General features: G+C 39.3%; 1 protein-coding gene across 3 annotated transcripts in view; it reads right to left on the bottom strand.

Moving 5' to 3' along the window:
* Positions 1–17,500, bottom strand: part of cadpsa (Ca2+-dependent activator protein for secretion a) — a 117,079-nt gene that overhangs the window by 81,262 nt on the left and 18,317 nt on the right. For all 3 annotated transcript variants that reach the window (XM_083534739.1, XM_083534740.1, XM_083534741.1), the window contains 2 exons: positions 6,146–6,259; positions 3,669–4,001 (listed from right to left, as the gene is read on the bottom strand). In XM_083534739.1, coding sequence (XP_083390865.1) covers positions 3,669–4,001; positions 6,146–6,259 — 447 coding nt within the window. The remainder of the gene's footprint in view (positions 1–3,668; positions 4,002–6,145; positions 6,260–17,500) is intronic.

The following is a 17,500-nucleotide window of genomic DNA, read 5'->3' as shown; positions in this document are numbered from 1 at the left end:
CCGCTCTTCTGTTGCCATGGCGACTGGGTTATTACAATCCAAATAGAGGAGTGGGGTTTTATTTTCGGCTAATTGAAATGCTGTCACGTGCACCCGGTAAGCAGCTCCCAGCCAATAAGAGTGAAGGAAGAAGGCAGAAATGTGACGCGTATTGATTGCTAATAATATGTAATATGCATCATTTTATCGCTTTTATCATCTTTAGATGTGGGCATGTGTTATGATAACCGACTCGTGAAAATTGGTATAATTACAAAATACCATTGCAAACATATTGTGGCGTACTGGTAGTTTGGTGTTTTCCTGTTTTTGCCCAGTTTTTGCTATTGTCATAGTAACAAAATGGACGAAGCTACACAACAGGTCACAGGTCAATGCATTTCACACCTAGGTTTTCAGTGGTGCCTGACCTGAATCAGCAATAGAAATGATAAATATTATAGAGAAATGCAGGGATCTCATACAGTAAGAATGAATGGCATTAGTAAAGCAAGAAACTCGATAAACACAATTTAATAAGTCTCCTTTCACTGTAGCCACAGCTGCAGTGCCCGCATACATCTTTTCTAACAGAAGCTTCGATATCAAACTCATAATATGACCTCGGGATTTCCGTGAATTTTTGTGCATTTTTTTCTGTTCACAACAGTTTTCTTGGGGATTTGAAATGAGGGCAAATTGTGTGTCCAATTTCTATAAAAATAGAATAGAATAGAAATGTTCAAGAAAATGCTTAACAACTGTTTTGAACTGTTCTGATCCGCTTTTCACAATGTCCAGCTCTTCTTGAAAAGTCAGGCTCAATAACGTAATTGTAAATATATCTGCGTCCAAATCTATTTGTTCTCCACTCTCTGCCATAGTGGAATGAAAAAAAAAAATACAGCTATTAAACCCACACAAATATATTTGATCTTGTGCAGTTTGCTACATTTGCAGTTTGTTTGCTCTGACTAGTGTGCTTTCTGACCATCCAATCAGAAGACATAAAAAGGCAGAGGTTATTGTACACCTGCTGGATGGCCCCAGTGCTGTCAACTCGCAATCTGATTGGTTATTGCAGCAGCCTTCAAGCAACATGTATTGGAAGCTACAGGGCCCTGCAGTGTTCACTGTGAAGGCTCGTGGGAGATTATTTTGAACCCGGCAACACGTGATGTTTATAGCTGAAAACTGATTGTATAGAAACTCGAACGGAAACAGACACTCAGTTGAAGGCGAGTAAAAAGAACGCTATGAAATGAAGACATTGAAACTATCGGATTCGCAGTGAGACGTTTTTTCGTAACAAATGTTGTCGGGTGGTTGCTGATTATTTTCCTATCGCCACACAAAACACGTACTTATTTCTCGCCCTCTCAGAAGTGCTGAACTACAAGTTATGCAAATAATCTGAAGGGAAACGACAGGACGGTATTGTAACCATCACTGTGTCACCCACGCAGCCGTAGAATGTTTGCTTCACTTTTTATTGTATCGTCTCTAATGATATGCTCATTTAAATTAATAAATAAAAGACCCAGTTGGACTAAAACTCCACTCCTATAATACTCTAACTCTCTCCAGTAATTTATCCTTTTATTGTATTCTGCGCTCACTACCCACTCCCGTCATCTGCTGCACTCGTCTCACTGCCAGCGTTCGCCCATCCGACCAGTACGCAGGTGCCTGTCTCTCTGCTTCATGGTAGCTGCACATTCTTCATACACGTACCTTCTAGGCATTCTGTGTTTCCTGGTGAATTCTTCACTGTTGTTCGTCCAATAGTTTGATAGAAGCAGTTGGTGTATGGATTATTGAAATGTTTAAAAAATCTCATTGTGACACTAAGCTTTGCGTAAGAGCTCGCGTATTCTCTAGAAATGATAAAAGACTTCGTGATGAATAAGGAACTAATAATGTCAGAAGGAAGCTCATAGCTTCATTATGAGTTTACAGGAAAAAAGGTGCAATAGCTTTCATTTTACTTTCATTCTCAGTTAATCTGTCGACAGGCACAGATTTTGTTCGAAATGATCTGGAAGTCTTCCAATGGGCCGAACTGGTTATTCAAGAAACTTGGGAATCCAGGAACTGTTCCTAAAGAGTTGAAACTATGGCTATTATAATGACCTTATACAGCGTTGTCCAGTGCAGAAGTTGTAAAATGGTTAAAAACCACAGCTTCAGCTATACAATTGTACATTTCTCGAAATTAAAAGTGTCCGGGAAATCTTAGTGCTGTTAACCATAAATAACAGAAGAGATACCTCTAAATCAAATTGCTATGAATCTGAAAACCTGTTTACACACAGCCATTTCATCATGGATCTCCTACCTGAATTGTAACCTGATTAAATCTGACCCACAAGTACTCAAATGCAGGGTATAATCTAATTACTACTAGGAGTGTCGACTCAACATTTTTCTGTACTGACTTTTCAATACTGTTCTTAGTCTCGCTAATGTTCTCGGTCTCGATCACACGAAAATAATTTTTGAAAGCAATTCCTTCATTCTTCCAAAGAACAAAGTCTGATTGTTGGCATAATGCAAAAAATTAAGCCAGAAAGTCAAAGTAAATTCAAAGATTTGATTTTCAATCTTTCAATCTCTCAATCTTGCATTCATATGGACCATATGGATCCTGATTTGCCATCAATCCTATTATGTCATTGTATTTGTCTTGATTCCAGCTAGTCTTGTTTTTTGTACTTGACAATGGCAGTTATACAGGTTATACAGGTTATGCAGGTTATACAGCCTTAGTGATTACTGGATTATTTATAACATGCCAATAAATTATTTGAATGCCATTTTGCTAGCTAAGTACTAAGAGTTTTGATTTTTAGAGGGGTTTCTGGGTATAAATGTATTTAAAAGTTTTTTCAATAAATACATTCGAAAGAGTTTCCAAGTATAAATGCATTTTGAAGGGTTTTTAGATATAAATGAATTTGAAGTTTTTGATATAAGTGCATTTGAGGGTTTTTTTTGGGTATAAATGCATTTAAAGGAGTTTTCGGATATGAATGAATTTGGAGAGGTTTCTGGCTATGAATGCATTTGGAGGGGTTTATGGTTATAGATGCATTGGGGGGGTTTAAACTCGCAATCCGATTAGCAGCCTTCAAGCAACAAGGATTGGAAGGTACAGGGCCCTGCAGTGTTCACTGTGAAGGCTCGTAGGAGATTCTTTTGAACCCGGCAACATGTGATGTAATAGTAAACTAAACTAAACTAAAACCTTACACCTTCCCTCCAGCAGAGATTCTCTTCCCTGAGTAAAAAGGCATGTATTTAATAAACGCTTCCTGTTCATATAGTGTATGCAAAAAGATTTACGCAAAAAATAACAAGTATTGCAAAGTCTTGTTTTTAAACTTGTGTTTGCCTCAGACCTCAGAATTCAACCAGAAGGTGTTGGATTTGAATTGTATAAGCATTTGTTAGCATTGTAACATACAACTTAGCGTATTAGTTCATAGCGTATTAGTTCATTAGTTCATATACTATACATATTCTATACTAGCCGAATGATTTCATTTATAATATTCACCATAATACAACAATCTTTAAATTCACATTTTCTGCTGTATATTTTCAAATAGTACGAATATACGTAAGTATATGTAATATAGTATAGTATGTAACAGGTTTGAAAAAAACCCGATTTCCATCTGTCTTACCTGGCAGGCATTGTAGAGCAGCTGATGCTCGAATTTCTTGATGCCTAGAATCTGCTGGAACATTTCATAAAGCTGGTCCTTGCTGAGGATGAGCTCGGAGGCGGCGCTGGCCGTGATGCGTTGTTGGTGCTTCCGGGGATCCTCCTCGCCGCGGTAGATGGTGTCGAACTTAGCCAACCAGGAGCTGAGCACCGTCTCCTTGCTCAGGCCGTCGATCTCGGGTAAGCTGCGCACACGCTTCTCGATGTGCTTCTTGAAGACCTCGCGGGAGTCGCTGGCCGAGCAGCCGCCGCTCTGGACCATGCGGGAGACGCGGTCACTCTTCAGAAAGATCTGATGATGTTGAGAAAGTGTTAGCGTCAGCATTGTATTAAACAAAAAACATTCCGGGGGCTGGACACCGTTTGCCATTTTTGTTTGAAATAAAGGCGAAGCTGCAAACGAGGTGTTTCTGCAGTCTGATTATTTTTGCCTGGTCTAAATTCTCACCTCAGATTTATTATATCCATTTTTCACAATACACAGAAAGCAGGCAATTCTGAAAAAACTAAAATTGTTTCTTTTTTGAGAGAACCACAATGGGAATTGCCACACGTGAAGCTCTATCTTTATTGCAGCATGCATTCCACTTTCGAAACTCACTTCAATCACTACGCTGCTGATTGCAGTGTTTCCCCCCAATCTGGAGCTCTTTTTCCTCGCTTCGAGTAAAGCCGTTTCTCAGCATGGACATGGCACTGCTTTACATCAGCTGAAAGCTGCTCGCAGTTTGTTCTGCTACTCGCCAAAACACATAGCAGGAGACCTTACCTCGATGTTAAAACAGACAAAGATGAATGGATGTTCTTTATTCTGCACCTCTGGGTTTGACATACATCTCTTATCCATCTTTTTTTTTTTGCTCTTCCTTGCTTTCTTTGTTATTGAACTCTCTCTTTGGGCCAGAGCTTTTTATGCCTCTTGTGCTGTGCGGTGAGGACGTAGCCCTGACCTCCTAATATCTTTTTACAATGCGTAATTGTGCTTTTTTCATCTTTTTTTTTCTTTTTTAAAGCCTCTTGTTGTTCCTAAATTCATTGTAAAAAAAACAACAGTGTAAATGTATCAAATGTCCAAGAAGATTACACTCGTTCTATTTTTATTTGACTAAACCGATAAAGGTGATGTGGAACATCTTGTGTGCATCCTAAAAAAAAAGATTAATTGAATTGCTGCCTTTGTAAACGCTTGGCCATTTCACTGATTATTTGTCCCCCGTCGGTCTGAACTGCCACCAGGGTTAAGCTGATTAACCTAAAAAAAAGAACTCACCCATGTCCAGTTTACCTGCTCCAGTCAGGTGTTTGAAGAACAGGAATACTTTTTGACTATATTTTACATGATTGTGCATGTAGTGGCACTCGCCAGAATCCTTTACATCTATGACATTTGGCAGACGCCCCTATCCAGACTTACAACACGAGCAGTTGAGGGTTAAGGGTCTTCCTCAAGGGCCCAGCAGTGGCAGCTTAGCAGTGGTAGGATTTGAAGTTCAACATCTTACCAAGAGAGTTACCAAACAAGCTGCCAATTAGACTCTCAGAAGGAAAGGCACACTGAGAAATCCAATACTTTGAGATGTTTTACAATAAATTTACCATTTAATGGTCAATATGGACTGCCTTCAATTACTGACCATACTCCATCTGTTACTATGTGCAATTTGGTTGAAAAAATATAAATTCTACATACACTATTCATACATACACCTTTTTTTTTACATCCCATTCCACATTTAGTCCCTGTTTGCTGTTAACCCCCATTCTTCTAAGAAGATGTTCCACTAGATTTTGTGGAAATTTATAGAGATTAAGTAAAGTTAAATACTGATGTAGGTGAGATGTGGAGGCTCTGGGGTGCAGTCAGCGATCCAATTTAAACCCAAAGGTGTTTATTAGGGTTGGAGCTCTATAGCAGATCTTCCCCTCCAAACCATATCAAGCATACTTCATAAAGCTGTGCACAGGAGCATTGTAATGCCAGAACAGGTTTGGGTCTTTGGGTTAAAGTGAAAGAAAAAGGTAATGCCAGCAGTTTAAAGAAGAAGCACATAAGGCTGGGAAAAAAAATGTGTCCCAATACCTGGGTGTATTAAAGTCATCTATATAGAACAGATATCATATATGATGGAAATATATTAACTTTGTGCAAAAATGAAAAAAGATTCTCGGTATCTTGGATTCAAATGGGAAAAAATATCAAACAGGATCACTGGCTCCTACATTTTGGATGTGATTCATTCGAATATAGAGGGACATTTGACCCTGGAGTACTTTCCTGATAGACGTCGGGTGCCGGAGGACCTTCAATATGGTTTAACGTTTTAGCGCCTGGGACAATTTCCCCGCTATCCCTCATTCACACTCGCCATGATGGCTAGAATATTTGTATGAGAGTGACGAGCATTGAGTCAGTGCGGAGATCCCATAGCAGATTACCTCGTAATAGCTCTGGACAGCATTGATGAATGCCTCGTCTGCTACAATCTGCGTGTCTCCGTTCAAGAAGGCCTGGAAGCGATCTTTTACTACCTGAAGGTGCTGTTTGCTGATCTGAAGAGGAGAGAAGACAAGAAAAGACAAGAGAATTGAATATCAAATTTAAAAATGACTGTAGCAAAAGTCCTATGATTTTTTTCTTTAATTGAATTGTGACTGATATACTTTTGATATACTTTCATCAATCCTGAATTTAGACTATAATTATCTTAATGGAACGCGTTTTTTCTTCATCTCTCTTGCCGAACCGAGGCCGAAGGGGGAGCAATGAAACCCGCCAAAGCACCTTGCTGCTTTTCTGAGCATTCCAAGCGTACAAATTACGAGCATGCTGAGAAGTGACCGTGTCTCTAACCTAATAATAGAGTCAAGAAAATTAGTAATTACAGATTTCATACTGCCCTCTGTTATTTGCCTAAAGCAGTGGTTGCTCTGTTTGTCAAAACTGTTTAAAAAAAGGGGTGGAGGGGGGGGGGGGTTAAACTTTTCAGATTAAGATCCTGGTGCCAAGTGAGACAAGTGTGAGGTAAATAATCCTCACCCAAACAAAAAAAACACCCTGCCACCTCCACCCCTGCTGGTCTACGAGCTCTGCGTATGAAATTGCTTTAATATATGACTCTGGATCAACCCTGAACCTATGAGAAGCTTAATGAACAATCAAGGTCACTGCATGATGTTGAACGAGTGACTTGTGCAGATCTTGGACTGGGATGAATTATTTAAATTTCACAGCGAACAGTTCGACATGTGAGGAGTTGCTGAAAGAATACATGATCCACGCTAGTCTCAAAGCCGCACTCCATCGAAAAATCTAATCAGGAGGATACTTCGACCTTTACATCCCACTGCGAGAGACCGTGCCAGACGAAGACCACTATTTCTTCTAGTTTTCGCCCTCTCACAGTGGCGCTGACTCACGTGCACGTGCAGCCGCATGTTCGGTGTGGGCTCCGTGTTGCACTCGTGAGCGCTTAAAAGAGTTACAGTCATCGTTCCACATTTCCAGAAAAAAAAGTGTCTAGTGCGGAATAGTGGTCATTATAATGCAAAGCTTTCGGGAAACATAATACCCGCGGTATTGTGCGGCAAAAAGCAGAATGGATGTAATTATAATCGTGCATTGTTGTGTTAAGCCTAAGTGAAAAAAGCAGGGGGAAAAAAATGTAATGATGGGCTCAGTGTGCCAGGAGTGAGAACGCTTATTTTATTCTGAATACTTCATTTGCGCCCATTCGGTGCAAAAAAAGAAACACTTCAGGGCGTGCTTTTATGCAAAAAAATTAATCAGCAATGAAGTGGTGTGATGCACCAATGTCCTGACATGACGAGCGATACGTTTTTACCATTTCTAGTTACATTTAGTGCGGTGGAATGCTCGAGAACCCAGCTTCTGTTATCACACGGAACGGTCGTTCCCTCGGCAGCTTTTCCTGTTTACGTAACCTAGAAACAGGAATATTTCTATAAGATATTCGGTCCTTGTTTTCATTTCACTCCGATTTGTGTCCTGCATATAACTGGGTTTGTGACGAATCAAATATCTTGAATTTTGTGTATGTTGCTTTTATTCATTTTTTTTGGTTTCGAAAATAAAAAAACAGTTGCGTAGTGATGTCTTGGTGGACTCTTGAACAACCCGGATGCAAATTCCAGATCGGCCATCAGCACCTAATCCATCGGTCCTTTCTCCAACATTCTGGCTTCACAAGTTTATATGGATCACTTTGTGCTTTTTAAATCCAACAACAAAAGAGCGACATTAAATGGGAGTCCCACGCAAGTCTACACCATGCTATGCCATTAACAATATCTTCAAACACTCATTGCAGAACAACACTCCATCCCCGCCCTGGACCCCTCTTCGGATCTGCCTAATTCATCCCTACGCCCTTTAGTACCTCTGGATGGAGTTGTTTTCAATTAAAGACTGCAGCTGAGGATGGGTTCACATCAACAGTTACTGAGCAACTCAAGAACTTTACGAATAGATTTGCACTGAAATTAATATCTACAGTTTACTACAATGGCTCATTTAAGCACCTATCACTGAACACCTCAACAATGATGGAACTGTAATGAATGCACATTCGGTGCCACCCAGATGAGGACGGGTTCCCTTTTAGAGTCTGGTTCCTCTCAAGGTTTCTTGCCCATGCCATCTCAGGGAGATTTTCCTCGCCATAGTCGCCACTGGCTCGCTCATTATGGACAACCTTATAAAGAACAAACCATATAGGAACTAAACTTATACATTCTTTATAACTTTATACCCAGTTTATCTCTGTAATGCTGCTTTGAGACAATGCTAATTGTTAAAAGTGCTCTACAGATAAAAATGAATTGAATTGAGTTGAATCGAATCGAACTGAATGGAATATTATAGATAATTTGCTCAAACAGCTCCAGAATGGACATTTCTTCGGAAAAGACCTCACTTTGAGTTCCAGGTTAGAATGTTAGATTGGAAATATTGAGCACTTTAGAGCTTTGATAATATTTGGTAATGTGAAATTTTAATAACTACACCTTGTGCCATTAAGCGAATGAAGAAAATTAATACATAACAAATTTTCTCTTATTTGTGGATGATTACGTATCATTCTTCGATTGCAAATGAAAAAAAACACCCCCCAATAAACGAACGAACGCAATGAACACGGACCGGCTTTGCACTAAAGACACCAAAATACCCCAAAGTGCATATTGTTAAATAAATAATAAAAACGGTAGCTTATGTTTTTCTACCAGTCCGCGATAAAGATGTAATTCCTTCTTTAAGCATCACCAGTTGTATATTATGTCAGCCGTCTTTTTAATCTCTCTGATCATTAAATGTAATCCTCTGAAATGGAAAATAAATCAAATGTGACCAATTGAATGAAGTAATAGTGGTGCAGTGTTGCGTGAGGGATGATCTTGGAGCGACTCAAACTTCTTCAAATGCTTTGGTTAGATTTGGGTGGTTCTTGTTCAAATGCCAACCTCGTTAGAGATATACCAATGTGAGTGGAAAAAAAATGACACGTCGACTTTTAAAACGGGTTTCTTTTTAGTGGGATTTTTAGATCTATTATTTGATTTATAAAAAAAGAAAAGGAAAAATTCTCACTGAGAAACTGCATGTTTCTAGGGTATTAACACCGGATCGTATTAACTTTTGAGTCGTTTGGTACATCTTAATGATCGGGTGCTTTACACACACACACACACACACACACACACACACACACACACACACACACACACACACACCTGCACACAATGAATGCTAAGCTCAACATTCGCCTGCTTTAATTCACCAGGTGATGAAATGACAAACGACATTGTAGCTCAAAAATCCTTTGTAATGCAAATTCAACAAACACTAAACCTTTGATGTGCCACTGTGCGTTAGCATGTATGGACAAGTACGTCCCCCTCCCTTACCATCTGCTTGTCTAGTAAATCTGTTTCCTAATGCATATGGATTGTCTCTCCTCAGAATCTCTGCGAAAAGGCGCAAAAAAAGTTCACCAAAATCTGTCTCTCTCTATCCCTCTCTCCCTCCCTTTCTCTCTCTTTCTCTCACTAGCATCTTCCCTCAGGCCGCATCTCCTCCCATGGCTTCCCGGCTGCTGCATTAGGTCCATTACTCTCATGCTGACTCGCGTAATGACTATAAAAAGATAAGTTGCTAATGTGGTGACCACAACAATTAAATCCCCTCCCTCTCGAGCTTTCTGCCATAGCAATCTCTGAAGGATGTCTTGACCCCCCCCCGTGTATTAAAGAGCAGCAGGGCGGCGGCAGCAAAACCAGTCATCCGCCATCAACGCAACAGGGAGGAACCCGAGATGAGTCGTTTCTGAAATAGCCAGATCGAGATGAGTGTCCAAAAAAAAAATCTTTTGACCACTATCTTTTCCCGGTCACTTTCTCTGCAAAATTTAAAGGGGCGTGTCCAGAATAGAATGTCTAGCTACCTCTACAGACCATTCCAATTCCAACTGTACTGATAAACAACCAGGTTTATATTTACAGCATTTGCCTTCAAAATAATCTCAATTTTACCATTGAGCAGCTCAAAGTCTTGCTCAGGGGCCAAGTGATGGCAGCTTGTTGGGGCTGGGAATTGAACTCATGACATTCTGGTCAGAAGTCTAACCAACTATGCTCCCACTTCCCACTTCCACTTCATTTGTTTGAATCTTGATAAAAATCTTAGGGCAGTCTGTAGATTTTCTTCCAGATCCTGCAGGTGTCCATGTGGCGTACTGAACTGAACTCTGATTTATCGAAGCCCCACCCCATCTTATCTTAGCTATAACCAGCTATATCTTGTTAAAAATGAATAAGACACGGGCAAAAACAGAAATAGCGCATTATAGGGGGAATCTCTTCCTCCAAATGTATGTTCTGACAGGGTTGCTAACTTCATGTAGCTTAGGAAGCAGCTCAGTGAATTTTATTGCCTCCAGATGAGAAATGCAGCCAGGAATGAATAAGCGTAATGATTCTCTCTTTTCCGTCCCTCGCTGTCTATCTGTCTATCTGTCAAACGCTGCATGGTTAGGGTTTCATACTTAGGAAAGGAAAAGAGAGAAGCAAATGCGTATTTAAATATGGTGAAGCTCATAGTTCTCACCACAAATCAGCTTTGCTTTCTGGGTCTTAATATTAGCTAATAGTAAAACCCTACACACACACACACACATATATACACACACACACACACACACCCACACACACACACACACACGCACAGGCTCATTCACCCCGAGATCTACCTCACACCTGCCTGGCTTTGCGTTACTATAGAAACAGACAACTCATGGATAGTAATTTACTATCACACACATACACACACACACACACACATTCTCACACAGTGGCCACATGACAGAAGCCAAGCCAGTATATCGGACCCAGCCTCTAAATTCACAGGTTAGATGAACGAATTGTGGGAAGAAATCAAACACACGCTAGTTGAAATCTCTTTACCGTACTGTTAAGGCAATAACGAAGCAGATGCTTGGCATTTAATGATCGGCAAAGTTCTGATTTCTGAGCTGCTACGGTTAATTAGCCGTGAATTCTTCATAGTGTGTGCACAAATGAGGAAACAAAATGCATTGGAGAGGAAATGGAAAAATTGAACACCTGGATTCATGACTAAACTACATATTTCGGAACTCCGGATGGCGATCGCTTACGTGATTAATCAGCTTGCACGCAAATGACGTGGTTATCATTCGTTTAAAATAATTTATAGTATTGCACTGTATAAACTATACATCGGGCATTGGGCACGTGGACGATTGCTGGGTCACGTGTGAAAATTTCAACCCAAATTATTTTGTACATTTTGTCATATCGGATTTGTCATCGTAAGTTGAACCATAGATACATCGACCGGTGAATGAATAACAATTATTATCTCTTCATCGCAGCACCTGTCAGTGGGTGAGATTTTATTTATTAGGCAGCAACTGAACATTTTGTCCTCAAAGTTGAGGTGTTAGAAACAGGAAAAATGGGCAAGCGTAAGGATTTGAACGAGTTTTACAAATTGTGACGTCTAGACGACTGGGTCAGAGCATCTCCATAACTGCAGCTCTTGTGGGCTGTTCCTGGTCTGCAGTGGTCAGTATCTATCAAAAGTGCTCCAAGGAAGTTGTATGTGTAATTTATATGTGTAAGTAATTTTTATGTGACTCTGTCCAATCTCTGTGATTTTTTTGTTACTATAGAAACAACAGTGTATCAAGAATTAGCACATTTCTATACACCTTGTGGTCAGACATAGTATAGATTAAAACCTTCTGACCAATCAGAATGTACAGAAATGCTCAATTACGTTTTACTTCCTTTAAAGGAACTGAGTGTGTGTGTGTGTGTGTGTGTGTGTGTGTGTGTGTGTGTGTGTGTGTGTGTGTGTGTGTGTGTGTGTGTGTGTGTGTGTGTGTGTGTTTCTATTTTTGTGTATCTTCTGGACATTCTATTCTTGAAGAGAGCTTCAGGGTGAATGTGAGTGATTTAGGTCCTCCTGCTGTCCTGTTATAAATATCTCCATTTTCAGGAGCAATTTTTCGTCACATGATCCATTTCTAATCCCATAAAACTATAATTTCACGGAGAGTGCTGGTGAGAGAGGAGAGAGTGTACTCATGATTAAATGCTCTGCTTTTTCTTTCTCTCCTTATAAAGCCTGCAGAGTGCTGGGTCTGTAAATTTACTGTATACTGACTGCAAATTGCACTTTTTGAGCAATAAATAATCAAACTGGATTATTTTTCCGTAATATAATGTGTATCCTCCCTACATAGTGCACTTCCTTAAGTGTTTTCTCTGTACACAGTGCACTTCCCCATAATGTATTCACCCTACAAAGTGCTTTACATCATAATGTATCCTCCTACAAAGTACTTTACCTCATAATGTATCCACCCTACAAAATGCACTTCCTCATAATGTATCCATCATACAAAGTGCTTTACATCATAATGTATTCACCCTACAAAGTGCTTTACATCATAATGTATTCACCCTACAAAGTGCTTTACCTCATAATGTATTCACCCTACAAAGTGCTTTACCTCATAATGTATCCACCCTACAAAGTGATTTACCTCATAATGTATCCACCCTACAAAGTGCTTTACCTTATAATGAATCCTCCCTACAAAGTGATTTACCTCATAATGTATCCTCCCTACAAAGTGATTTACCTCATAATGTATCCTCCCAACAAAGTGCTTTACCTCATAATGTATCCTCCCCACAAAGTGCTTTACCTCATAATGTATCCTCCCTACAAAGTGCTTTACCTCATAATGTATCCTCCCCACAAAGTGCTTTACCTCATAATGTATCCTCCCTACAAAGTGCTTTACCTCATAATGTATCCTCCCCACAAAGTGATTTACCTCATAATGTATCCTCCCTACAAAGTGCTTTACCTCATAATGTATCCTCTCTACAAAGTGCTTTACCTCATAATGTATCCTCCCTACAAAGTGCTTTACCTCATAATGTATCCTCCCTACAAAGTGATTTACCTCATAATGTATCCTCCCTACAAAGTGCTTTACCTCATAATGTATCCTCCCTACAAAGTGATTTACCTCATAATGTATCCACCCTACAAAGTGCTTTACCTCATAATGTATACTTCCCACAAAGTGCTTAACCTCATATTGTATCCTCCCTACAAAGTGCTTTACCTCATAGTGCATCCTCCCTACAAAGTGCATTTATTTATAACAATAGGGGCATTGCATGCTACCTGTAATTCCTATAAAACTGTATTCTCTACCACACAGTATCCTCCGGACAAGTGATTATTGTTACTGTACCGTTCCTTTGTTTCTTCTGCTAAACCTTTGTAAAAAACCAACAACAAAAAAACAACTGTGTTTCATCACAGTGCTCTGCTCATACCCACTAAATCCTCCTCCTTCCAAAGCGCTACTCATCTTTAAGTATTTTTACTACGGAGTGTTGTTCATAAGGATATGTAAGTGTTATAAATGACATATCGTTTCTGATGTGTCTCGTCTTTAAAAAACCCTGTTTAATCAGCATTCGAAATAAATGGTGGAAATGGTTTGTATTTCAAAGAACTCAATTCATCCAAAATCGCTCGTCTTTGTGTTATTCTCCGTTTTTCTTTTTTTTTCTTTTTATTAATCCTCAATGTAAAGTTCTGTCTCAATGTATCCTCTTTGGACATCTTCACGCTCTGTGAAGCATTACACTCGGTTATTTTTGACAGGTGAGCACAGACGTCTGGGGAATTCATTTTTTCTCTCATTCACCAACACACACACACACACACACACACACACACACACACACACACACACACACACACACACACCTACACACACACACACAAACACACACACACACACACACAGAGACAGAGAAAAAGCACTGATAGAGGTCAAAATGATTCTAAGATAAAGAGTTATACCCTTTCAGCAGTAAAATAAGATTACAAGTGGACTCCTCAGATGTTATTCCCTGCAGAACACAATACACATCTGTGTAATAGAAAATTCTGTCCATTTCCAAGACATCCTTGGACTGCACCTACTCATTACAAATTAATTTTTTCCATTTTATTAATTTTATTACTTGTTGACTTCGGTACTCTACATTCATTACTTTCCAATTGTATTAATGGATTGCTTTCTCTCGGCAAAAAAAGATAAAACAGTTAATAAAAAAAAAAAAGAGTCTACAGACGAGTTTTATTAATGCACTGTGCGTATTTTGGATTAAGTTAGACAGAAAATTGAAATAATGCACTCTACAGAGGATTCAAATCATTAAGTGAGGTCAGGTTGATTAAAAATACATAGCTTTTGTGCACAGGAGGAGGCGTACAATGTGCAAATACAGAGTGTGTGTGTGTGTGTGTGTGTGTGTGTGTGTGTGTGTGTGTGTGTGTGTGTGTGTGTGTGTGCATGCATACGGGTTGTGTGGGTTGTATGCTTGGTCAGAGCATGGCCTCATCAGAAACCAAAAAGCTTGAGGTAAAGAAATTCCCTCTATGGAAAGAGAAGGATATGGAGAAGGAAAGGAATTGCTCATGTTCCAAAGCATACCACACCATTGGTCAAACATGGTGTAGGTGGTTTTATTCCTTCTGTAATTTGAGCTTTACTTTGAATCTTTTTAAAAAGTATATATAGATTTATAAGAGGTGATATCCTAAAGTTTGAAGACTAATGGTGCAATCTGACCACGTGCGTTACCACGTCTACGATTTCATCACGGACAGCAAGTCCATTTTTTGTGCAGATCTGCCACAAAGACGTTTGACATGACGCTGGAAGACGGCGAGAGATCAGGAAGACCTTCAGCGAGCTCAATGTACATGATGATTGTTGGAGAACAATCCACACGATCTCTCACTTCTGCACTCAGCGTGAATCGCTTCGAAAAGATGACTTCCAGGACATATTCCAAAAGTGGCAGGAACACTGGGAGAGTTGTATTGCTGTGCAAGTGGACTATTCTGAAGTTGATGGTGTGTAAACGTAGATAAATAAAGTGTTTTTTTAATAAACAAAGATAGTCTCGAAACTTTTGATACCATAACCATATATCAGATTAGTAGGGCGTACAGAAAGCTAATCATCACAGCAAACGCACCATTCTGCTGTGAAGCATGGTGGTGGTAGCATCATGTTGAGCGTGAATACAAAATATAGAAAAGTTTAAGGGGTGAATACTTTTGTAAAGCTACTGGAATTCTATTCTCTAGGAACTGCATCAGTGAGCAGTGCTGTATAATAAATTAGGTATGAGCCATGTGCATACTGTATGTAGCATGAACATCTCTCTGTCTCTGTCTGTCTCTCTTTTTCTCTCACTCATTCTTTCTTTCTCTTTCTTTTTTCTTTCTGTCTCTGCTTTGTTATATTCTGTGTGGGGAGTTGATGGTTGACAGAATTGTTAAAGCTGCCATCCATGAAGAAAGAAACCAGAGTGAAGCTTACTGCTGACAGGCACAATGGAAGCCTTCCTTTGTGTATGTGTTGTGTGTGTGTGTGTGTGTGTGTGTGTGTGTGTGTGTGTGTGTGTGTGTGTGTGTGTGTGTGTGTGTGTGTGTGTGTGTGTGTGTGTGTGTGTGTGTGTGTGTGTATAGAATGTAGCCACATATGACCATGTTCTTACAGCTGTGCATTGTGTGTATGTATATGTTTATAAGTATGCATATACACCCTCAAGTTACATATGTGTGTGTGTGTTTGTGTGTGTGTGTGTGTGTGTGTGTGTGTGTGTGTGTGTGTGTGTGTGTGTGTATGTGTGTGTGTGTGTGTGTGTGTGTGTGTGTGTGTGTGTGTGTGTGTGTGTGTGTGTGTGTATCTTCCAGGCTCTGGATGATTCTAATATATTCGCACAGATGCTGTACTCAACCATAATGACTTTGCATCATGCGGCTAGTGAGTCACGCACAGAGCACATCTGTATGCACACATCTGGGGGAGCCATGAGTTAGTCTGGCATCACAAATTTTTTTTTATTTATTTTTATTTTTCATTTACTCACAATTATTTCTTCCGTATTTATGTATGTATGTATGTATGTATGTATGTATGTATGTATGTATGTATGTATGTATTTAGTTATTTGTTTGTTTGTTGTACGGTATGATTTTTCTCTATTAAATCGATTCTAAATTCTCTCATACATCCTGGAATCCACAGAGACTTCTGTGTTCTATCTCTTTCTCTATCTTTACCTCTCTCTCTCTCTGTCCCCAATCCATAATGTAAAGTATGAAACATTGACATTCTGCTATTGTATGCAATGCATGTCTTCATTCTTTTACTTTCTGCTTTCGCTTTTACACCCACACCGACACACCAACACCCACACCCACACCTACACCCACACACACATCCATATAAATAGATTTAGTTCATTTCTTACATACCTCAGACATGTCTTTTTAATAAACCCTTTTTTGGGTTAAGGTTAAGGTTGGTTAAATAAATTATTTAATATTTTACATAATAATATTTAAATATTATGAATTATATAATTCATTATATAATAAATTCGATCTAAATCTAAATTGAGAATATCAGCTCACGGAAATACATATTCAGTATTAATAAAATAGTTCCTAAGCATGGTTTTGTTCAATAGCGCATCAGGACATACATTTGAAATAGATCTGAACACAGACAGACAGACAGACAGACAGACAGACAGACAGACAGACAGACAGACAGACAGACAGACGGACGAACGGACGGACGGACAGACGGACAGACATCCTAAAAAGTTTAGTTATGTTAAACTGATGGCGAATGCCAGGCGTCTCTCATACAAACCAGAAAATCTGGATGTGTTCTTGAACATTCAGAACATACCAACAGACAGACAGACAGACAGACAGACAGACAGACAGACAGACAGACAGACAGACAGACAGACAGACAGACAGACAGACAGACAGACAGACAGACAGACAGATATCCTAAACAGTTCAGTTATGTTAAACTGATGCCGAATGCCAGGCATCTCTCATATAAACCAGAAAATCTGGATGTGTTTTTGAACATTCAGAACAGACAGACAGACAAATAAACACACAAATAGACAGACAGATAGACAGATTAGATAGATTAGATAGATAGATAGATAGATAGATAGATAGATAGATAGATAGATAGATAGATAGATAGATAGATAGATAGATAGATAGATAGATAGATAGATAGATAGATAGATAGATAGATAGATAGATAAAATACATGGACAGACAGACAGACAGACAGACAGACAGACAGA

This window comes from Silurus aristotelis (assembly GCF_946808225.1).
Source record: "Silurus aristotelis genome assembly, chromosome: 28".
Taxonomy (NCBI): Eukaryota; Metazoa; Chordata; class Actinopteri; order Siluriformes; family Siluridae; genus Silurus; species Silurus aristotelis.
The sequence above is the reverse complement of the archived record's forward strand: the minus strand, read 5'-3'. Positions and strand labels throughout refer to the sequence as shown.